Raw genomic sequence first — 9,306 nt, forward strand, 5'->3', positions numbered from 1 at the left:
GTTGTTGTGCTGCTGTGTTGTTGTGTTGTTGTGCTGCTGTGTTGTTGTGTTGCTGTTGTTGTGTTGTTATAGTTGTTGTGTTGCTGTGTTGTTGTGTTGTTGTGCTGCCGTGTTGTTGTGTTGCTGTGTTGTGTTGCTGTGTTGTTGTGTTACTGTGTTGTTATAGTTGTTGTGTTGCTGTGTTGTTGTGTTGTTGTGCTGCCGTGTTGTTATAGTTGTTGTGCTGCTGTGTTGTTGCGTTGTGCTGCTGTGTTGTTATAGTTGTTGTGCTGCTGTGTTGTTGTGTTGTTGTGCTGCTGTGTTGTTGTGTTGCTGTTGTTGTGTTGTTATAGTTGTTGTGTTGCTGTGTTGTTGTGTTGTTGTGCTGCCGTGTTGTTGTGTTGCTGTGTTGTGTTGCTGTGTTGTTGTGTTACTGTGTTGTTATAGTTGTTGTGTTGCTGTGTTGTGTTGTTGTGCTGCTGTGTTGCCGTGTTGTGTTGTTATAGTTGTTGTGTTGCTGTGTTGTTGAGTTGCTGCTGTGTTGTTGTGTTGTGGCTGTGTTGTTGTGTTGTTGTAGTTGTTGTGTTGCTTTGTTGTTGTGTTACTGTGTTGTGTTGCTGTGTTGTTGTGTTACTGTGTTGTTATAGTTGTTGTGTTGCTGTGTTGTTGTGTTGTTGTGCTGCCGTGTTGTTATAGTTGTTGTGCTGCTGTGTTGTTGCGTTGTGCTGCTGTGTTGTTATAGTTGTTGTGTTGTTGTGCTGCTGTGTTGTTGTGTTGCTGTTGTTGTGTTGTTATAGTTGTTGTGTTGCTGTGTTGTTGTGTTGTTGTGCTGCCGTGTTGTTGTGTTGCTGTGTTGTGTTGCTGTGTTGTTGTGTTACTGTGTTGTTATAGTTGTTGTGTTGCTGTGTTGTGTTGTTGTGCTGCTGTGTTGCCGTGTTGTGTTGTTATAGTTGTTGTGTTGCTGTGTTGTTGAGTTGCTGCTGTGTTGTTGTGTTGTGGCTGTGTTGTTGTGTTGTTGTAGTTGTTGTGTTGCTTTGTTGTTGTGTTACTGTGTTGTGTTGCTGTGTTGTTGTGTTCTTATAGTTGTTGTGTTGCTGTGTTGTTGTTATAGTTGTTGTGTTGCTGTGTTGTGTTGTTGCTATGTTGTTGTTGTTGTGTTGTTGTAGTTGTTGTGTTGCTGTGTTGTTGCTGTGTTGTTTTGTTATGTTGTTGCTGTGTTGTTGTAGTTGTTGTGTTGCTGTGTTGTTGTGTTGTTGTGTTGCTGTGTTGTTGTAGTTGCTGTGTTGCTGTGTTGTTGTGTTGCTGTTGTCGTGTTGTGTTGTTACCTCGTCAATGTCGTGACAGTGCGTCCCGTTGCCGGTGGTTCCAGGTGGACAGGGTCCACAGGTGTATCCAGGATAGTGCAGACTCTCCACACAGGACACGCCCTTGTAGCAGGGGTTAGGAGAGCAGCGAGAGCGAGGCTCATGGAAACCTGCAGAGACAGAGACAGAGTGGCTTCAATCAGGTCCTCAGATATGAAACCAGTTTATTAAGGGAAGAAACTAATCTGCTGACTCACCACAAACCTGACACTCCAGGATGGTGTTTCTGATCAGAGACATCTCCTTCACCTGACGAACACAGGAGACGATCAACAAACGCTCCAGCCCTCTGTCTGTCTGTCTCACCTGCTCTCTGATGACCTGTCTGTCAGTCAGTCTGTCTGTCTGTCTGTCTCACCTGCTCTCTGATGACCTGTCTGTCAGTCAGTCTGTCTGTCTGTCTGTCTCACCTGCTCTCTGATGACCTGTCTGTCAGTCAGTCTGTCTGTCTGTCTACCTGTCTGTCCGTCTCACCTGCTCTCTGATGACCTGTCTGTCAGTCAGTCTGTCTGTCTGTCTGTCTCACCTGCTCTCTGATGACCTGTCTGTCAGTCAGTCTGTCTGTCTGTCTACCTGTCTGTCCGTCTCACCTGCTCTCTGATGACCTGTCTGTCAGTCAGTCTGTCTGTCTGTCTGTCTCACCTGCTCTCTGATGACCTGTCTGTCAGTCAGTCTGTCTGTCTGTCTACCTGTCTGTCTGTCTCACCTGCTCTCTGATGACCTGTCTGTCTACCTGTCTGTCTGTCTCACCTACTCTCTGATGACCTGTCTGTCTGTCTCACCTGCTCTCTGATGACCTGTCTGTCAGTCAGTCTGTCTGTCTGTCTCACCTGCTCTCTGATGACCTGTCTGTCTACCTGTCTGTCTGTCTCACCTGCTCTCTGATGACCTGTCTGTCTGCCTCACCTGCTCTCTGATGACCTGTCTGTCAGTCAGTCAGTCTGTCTGTCTGTCTACCTGTCTGTCTCACCTGCTCTCTGATGATCTGTCTGTCTACCTGTCTGTCTGTCTCACCTGCTCTCTGATGTCCTGTCGCAGCTCTCCCAGGATCTGGTTGAATATGATGAGTTGACCAATCAGAGCCTTGGTGTGGTCACCTGACAGGAAACCAATAGGATGACAAGACAGGTGAAGTGATCTGAAACTGATCAGCTGTGGTTATTGATTAGTTGGAATGAAGACGGAGGGATAGTTTGTCAGCGTCAGTTGAAGACTCACCTAGGATGGAGTTCACCTCCCCGCTCACTGAAACGTCGCAGAAATAATATTAATATTACACATCATCAATATTAATGACATAATTTAAAGTGATCAGTAAATGGACTGATTTATTTCATACAAAACAATGCATTAGTCCTCTTGGCCCCCAACACTCATCTCTGTGACACCTAACCATAACCTGACCCTGGCCTGGTCAGGGTCTGACTGACTCCACCCACATCAGACCAGATGAGACCACATCAGACTATCAGCAGTCAGCTCCCTGAGTTACACTGCTGTTAGAGACTTAGAGGGTTCATGTGAGGTGAGCTGACCTGAGTTGTAGGCTGACGAGTCTCCTTGGAACGGACAGTCCGTCAGAGCTCCAGCTTTAGCAACACTGCCCCCTAGAGCCAGTCTGAGGGACTCCACTGCACCCTGACCGAGAGGAAGATTCACACAATATTCATTAAGCGATTCCGTACAGTCTGCCTCAGTACGGTCACTCCAGTAGTATAATAATATGTTTCCATCTGAAGAAACACCTGCACTGACAGGTGACCTGAGGTCAGTTAATGAGACATCAGTTCATTACAGCCACAACATGAACAGACATATAAACCTGATGATGTTTAGGATCAAATGAGAGTTCATAAAATAACTTCAGAGCCAGTTTCTGTGTTTCAGCCTTCATGAACCTTCATGAACAGTTGGGTTCCACAAAGACTGATCTGAGAGCAGATTTGCAGTTTTACTACAGAACATCTTCAGACTTTTACAGGTGACAAATCAACATCCCACCTGTAGTCGGGTGTAGGCCTTCTGTCCGTGTCTGATCTCCACCATCTCCGCCTCTCTGGGCAGAGGGACCAATGGCGGCAGGCCCTGGCTGGAGTCGGCCAATCGACAGTTGACGTAGAGCTCCATGTGCATGTTGTCACGCTGAAGACCGCCGAGTCTCAGGATGATGGAGTGAGTCCGCCCGTCAGCCAGGTTAGCATTCTGCAGGTTAACGGTGTGGAGCTTCCCGTCGGCTCTGACGTAACGAACCAGGACTGGAAGAGGAGGAGGGAGGAGGAGAGGAGGAGGGAGGAGAGGAGGAGGGAGGAGAGGGAGGAGAGAGGAGAGGGAGGAGAGGAGGAGAGGAGGAGGGAGGAGAGGGAGGAGAGAGGAGAGGAGGAGGGAGGAGAGGAGGAGGGAGGAGAGGGAGGAGAGGAGGAGAGGAGGAGGAGGGAGGAGAGGAGGAGGGAGGAGAGGGAGGAGAGGAGGGAGGAGGAGAGGAGGAGGGAGGAGAGGAGGAGGGAGGAGAGGGAGGAGAGGAGGAGAGGAGGAGGGAAGAGAGGAGGAGGGAGGAGAGGGAGGAGAGAAGGGAGGAGGAGAGGAGGAGGGAGGAGAGGAGGGAGGAGGAGAGGAGGGGAGGAGGGAGGAGAGGGAGGAGAGGAGGAGAGGAGGAGGGAAGAGAGGAGGAGGGAGGAGAGGGAGGAGAGAAGGGAGGAGGAGAGGAGGAGGGAGGAGAGGAGGGAGGAGGAGAGGAGGAGAGGAGGAGGGAGGAGGGAGGAGAGGAGGGAGGAGGAGAGGAGGAGGGAGGAGGGAGGAGAGGAGGAGGGAGGAGAGGAGGAGAGGAGGGACATGACTTGGTTCAGAGAGTCAAACATCTGGGCTCCGCTGACAGTTTAATAAAGTTGTGACAGTTTGAACGGTTCACCACCTTTATTGATCTTCCCCATGACGGCGAGCTCCAGGTACTTCCTGTTGTCCTGTTTGCTGTAGAGACCCAGCAGGACTCCGCCCAACTTGGCCGGCAGGCGAATCGTCGACACCACGTAGACGTCACTGAGCGCGCTCAGACCGGCCGACAGCTTCTCCACCGCTGCAACGCTCTGCTTCGAGTCCTGAAGGCTCAACACGTCGATCACTGAGGAGGAGGAGGAGGAGGAGGATGAAGAATAACAGACCCAAGACCAGCTTTAGAAGATACAGATACTGTGGACATAATCCATGGATCCAGTTTTTTGTCTTTAAGTGATTACAGTTACAGTTGAGAGAGACAGTAAAGGAGGAGAGAGAGAGAGAGAGAGGAGGAGGAGAGAGAGGGAGAGGAGGAGAGAGAGAGAGAGAGGAGGAGAGAGAGAGAGAGGAGGAGAGAGAGGGAGAGGAGGAGAGAGAGAGAGAGAGGAGGAGAGAGAGAGAGGAGGAGAGAGAGAGAGAGGAGGAGAGAGAGAGAGGGAGGAGGAGAGAGAGGGAGAGAGGAGGAGAGAGAGAGAGGAGGAGAGAGAGAGAGGAGGAGAGAGAGGGAGAGGAGGAGAGAGAGAGAGAGAGGAGGAGAGAGAGGGAGAGGAGGAGAGAGAGAGAGAGAGGAGAGAGAGAGAGGAGGAGGAGAGAGAGGGAGAGGAAGAGAGAGAGAGGAGGAGGACAGAGAGAGAGAGGAGGAGAGAGAGAGAGAGGGAGGAGAGAGAGAGAGAGGAGGAGGAGAGAGGAGGAGGAGAGAGAGGGAGAGGAGGAGAGAGAGAGAGGAGGAGAGAGAGAGAGAGAGAGAGGGAGGAGGAGAGAGAGGAGGAGGACAGAGAGGGAGAGGAGGAGAGAGAGAGAGAGAGAGGAGGAGAGAGAGAGAGAGAGGAGGAGAGAGAGAGAGAGAGGAGGAGAGAGAGAGGAGGAGGACAGAGAGGGAGAGGAGGAGAGAGAGAGAGAGAGGAGGAGAGAGAGAGAGAGGAGGAGGAGAGAGAGAGAGGAGGAGAAGAGAGAGACTGGTGTCTCTCAGACTGGTGTCTCAGACTGGTCTCTCAGACTGGTGTCTCTCAGACTGGTCTCAGACTGGTGTCTCAGACTGGTGTGTCTCAGACTGGTCTCTCAGACTGGTGTCTCTCAGACTGGTCTCTCAGACTGGTGTCTCAGACTGGTATCTCAGACTGGTGTCTCTCAGACTGGTGTCTCTCAGACTGGTCTCAGACTGTTGTCTCTCAGACTGGTGTCTCAGACTGGTGTCTCTCAGACTGGTGTGTCTCAGACTGGTCTCTCAGCCTGGTGTCTCTCAGACTGGTGTCTCTCAGACTGGTGTCTCAGACTGGTGTCTCTCAGACTGGTCTCAGACTGTTGTCTCTCAGACTGGTGTCTCAGACTGGTGTCTGTCTAATCTATGATCTGATCATCTGTAAATATAAACACTGCAGAGACCACCTGACAGTGACAGTCAGACACACCTGGTCTAGGGTCAGTTTCTGTGGTACGACCTGGTCCTGCAGCGGACCCCCTGAAGGACAGGGTCTCACCAGATCCTGATTAAAGCCTTTGATAACTCGGTCCTCTCTGCAGCGGATAACCGACTAATCGTCATTTATAAGACATTAATAATCACTGAACGAGCATCACATCAGCTGAACTTCTTCTTCACGTGTTTTAATCTTTAGCAGCTCGGCTAGCTGTCGTTACCTTGAACGTCCGCTCCGTCCGGTACTCCCGCGGCGAGGCCAACGCAGATGAGTGACAGCAGAACCGGGACACTCCACCCCATGTCTGAAACGGATACCGAGGGAACCGGACCAGGAAGAGGGCTACGGAACCAACAGAGCCGGAGAACCGGGTGTAAAAACGTAGAAAATGAAGAAGGGGGCAGATGGAGGAGAACCAGGTCCAAACTGAGGCTTAGCTACTGGATCTGCAGCAGCTGTCAGCGGGGGGACCGAGCAGGAGCGGGACCCGGAGAGTTTCAGTCCGGAGGAGGAAGCAAGAGAACCGGGACAACAAAATTGGATCCACATCCACCGACTAACTGCCGAGCGGAGCGGGCAGGAGAGGACACACGGAGCCGGAGAGAGACGACGGACAGACCGGAGGACAAACTCGGGTTCACGAGCGCAAGTGGAAACTGCTGCTGGCGCGCGCTCAACTCTGCTCCGGACGGCTCGTGCGCGCAGAGCGGAGACGATTAGCATAAAGCGCGCGAGCGGAGAGAGACCGACGGAACTATTTATGATTATTATATATTGATTTAAACGATTCAAAACATTTAAGAAGATCAATGATCTTTAAATCAGAAAATACAGAAGTCTTCTTCATCATCAACGTCACGTGATTCACTGAGTTGATTTATTTCATTTTACTGCTGAAATGTTATAATTAAAGAAACACCCTCCAGATATTTGTTTATGTGACGAACTTATAAAGTGATGAAACTTTGAACTCCTAATGTTACAACTTATTATTAATTATTATTAATATTAATAATAGTAACTTAAACAAGAAGCTCTATTTATAAAAGGAAAGGTATCGATACTTTCTATTTATTTTCAAATGGTATTGAATTTATTTAAATTCAATGAAAATGCATTATATATTTGTATAATGTTGGCATGGCAGTTATTATATCTAATATATAAGATAAAATATCTTATATATATATATATATTATATCTTGTTCAATTTATTTTCAAACCAACAGAGATCCAGTTTCTGATGAGAAACCAGTAAACCCTCCCAGTAATGACGATGGAACCAGATTATAATGGTTCAGTATGTTCAGTCAGTGGCTCTGAGCAGCAGTAAACAGGACGCTCCTCTATGCATCACTGTCAGCAGCAGCGGGTCAGAGGTCAGAGGTCAGGGGTCAGGAGCTGGCTCTGAGTCTCTGCTGTCCATTCAGCTTTTGTTCTGGGCCTCCTTTCAGTCTTCCAGTCACTCAACAAAAGAAGAACATTTAATAAGCGTTGTGCCTGAACAGGTGAGGTCTGCCTGAGAGCCTCAACTCAGGGCAATAACTCCTCCCCAGCTGATTCTACAGGTGCTCTGCTGGTGACAGACAGCAGGTAGAGTCCATTGATGTTACATTTAATTTCATTTTTCTCAACAATATTGCACCGACAGCATCCTCTGAACTGTTATGCTATTATAATTGCACATGTTGGGTTTTCAAGTGATTCTAAAACATTTTTAGGGAGAAAACCAAAATAAATATAAAATGAAAGGAAGTTAGTACTCAACAGCAGGGTCACAGTTAAATGAATTTTGAATTTGTTTTCTAAATTACTGAGAAATTTGTAGGGAGTTTGGTTGGTGGAGGGTCAGAAATGTCTGGGTGGAGTTCTGCTGGACAAATTTGGATTCATGATGTCAAGATTTCTAAAAGCCTGACTGGACACACAGTGAACCAGGGGCTCTAGGGACCCATGTTGCCATCCAGTCCCACTGCTGCCAGTTAGTTTTCCTAAAGGAAGCACTTTAAGCTTACTGAGCTGGGTGTTGTCTTGTCTGCTAATCCAGTAAAAATGTAAACTGGGAGTGTTTTTGGGGAACAGATCCAAACTGGTGCGTTTGTAAAATCCACAGAGATGAAATCAGTGGAACAAAGAAACAAGGATCTGAAGAGACTTAAGTTTCTGTGGTTCTCTCTGCAGGCCTCCTCTCACACTTTGGGACTGTTTGTTTCTGAGTCTGGAACGTTGCCATGGAAACCTGAATTTAACAGCAGGTGAGGGGAGGGAGGAAACTCCACCTCCGCCCTCCGACTGCAGCAGTCTGACTTCTTTCTCCTCCTCTGGTGGAGCAAGAAATGAAGCTGACGTGTGTCGAGAACAAAAAGAGCAGAAACTGTCAAAGTGAACTTCCTGTGAGTGTTTTTGTCTCCGTCAGATTCAGATGTTGTTCTGGTTCACAGAGACCAGAGGACGAAGAACTCCACGCCACAAACTGCTTCCAGATCAGCTCATTAAACCCAGAACAGGGGGACATTACAACAGCAGCTAACAGGATTCCTGTGTGATGGCGTCATGTGCAGCTGTACGTCCCCGGGGCCCAGACCCGGTCAGGGCGGGGGGAGACTCGGGGTTGAAGGGGGCTGAGCTGAAGTAAAAAAACTGAGTTTCCATCCAACTCAACATGCGGCTGTTGTCTTTGTGGTTCCTGTTCATGTAAGACTCATGTCAGGGCTGGATTGGACCCCCTAGACCCCCCCCCCCCACCACCACACACACAAAGAAAACCCTAACCAATACTGGTCTCTGCTGAAGAACCACCAGCGTCAGTTATGTTGTGGTAACTTGATAACCGTGGGGTCAGAGGGTGGCAGTTTGACCCCCCCCCTAACCAACCCTCAACCCCAACTGCTCCACTGGAGCTGCTCTCACATATTAAACATGCATTTATTTAGAAACATGCACATGAAATAATGAAGGCGTTACAGCTAACTGACAAAGGGAACCTGGAGCCTTTGGGGCCCCTTGGGGTCTGGGGCTCCTAGGGTAGTTGCCTGCTTTGCCCAGATAACCAAACTGGGCAGAGGGTTAGGGGGTTAGGGTTAGTGTTGGGTTTCTTCTACTATGACACACTACTAATACGCTTATTAAATTCCCAACACCCCACAATCACTTCAGTCCCTGAACGCCCCACGCTGGCTTTATTTCCCAGGGCTACCAGTCAGTGTATTATCGACTTTCATCATGTTAATATCTGAAAAGATGGCGTGAACTGTTGAACAGAGATGAAAACTATCCTCGTCACTCGCAGACACAGTTAGTAGCTAATACAGAACAATGGTTATTTTCTGCTAATAACTAAAAACTATAATAGTTATTTCCTCTACAGATTTATCATCTGTCATGTGATCATTGTGTTGAAGGCAGAAAAGGTTCAGAAACAAACACCTCAACTGTGTTGAGTTTCAAAACATTTTGGGAAACAAAAAACTAAATAAAAGTGAATTAAAATTAATTTATTAAGGAAAAGGACGATCGTGTTTCTTCAGTGTGTTTGAAAAATGAACAAAAGTAAAAAA

General features: G+C 48.3%; 1 protein-coding gene across 1 annotated transcript in view; it reads right to left on the bottom strand.

Moving 5' to 3' along the window:
* Window positions 1-6,051, bottom strand: part of thbs3a (thrombospondin 3a) — a 19,451-nt gene extending 13,400 nt beyond the window's left edge. Inside the window, exons 1-8 of the mRNA XM_070912534.1 lie at window positions 5,970-6,051; window positions 4,252-4,458; window positions 3,345-3,598; window positions 2,879-2,981; window positions 2,562-2,588; window positions 2,358-2,440; window positions 1,541-1,592; window positions 1,305-1,453 (exon numbers count right to left, since the gene is read on the bottom strand). Of these exons, the coding sequence (XP_070768635.1) occupies window positions 1,305-1,453; window positions 1,541-1,592; window positions 2,358-2,440; window positions 2,562-2,588; window positions 2,879-2,981; window positions 3,345-3,598; window positions 4,252-4,458; window positions 5,970-6,051 (957 nt within the window). The remainder of the gene's footprint in view (window positions 1-1,304; window positions 1,454-1,540; window positions 1,593-2,357; window positions 2,441-2,561; window positions 2,589-2,878; window positions 2,982-3,344; window positions 3,599-4,251; window positions 4,459-5,969) is intronic.
* Window positions 6,052-9,306: the final 3,255 nt, after the last annotated feature.

Source organism: Enoplosus armatus, chromosome 9, assembly GCF_043641665.1.
Source record: "Enoplosus armatus isolate fEnoArm2 chromosome 9, fEnoArm2.hap1, whole genome shotgun sequence".
NCBI lineage: Eukaryota > Metazoa > Chordata > Actinopteri > Centrarchiformes > Enoplosidae > Enoplosus > Enoplosus armatus.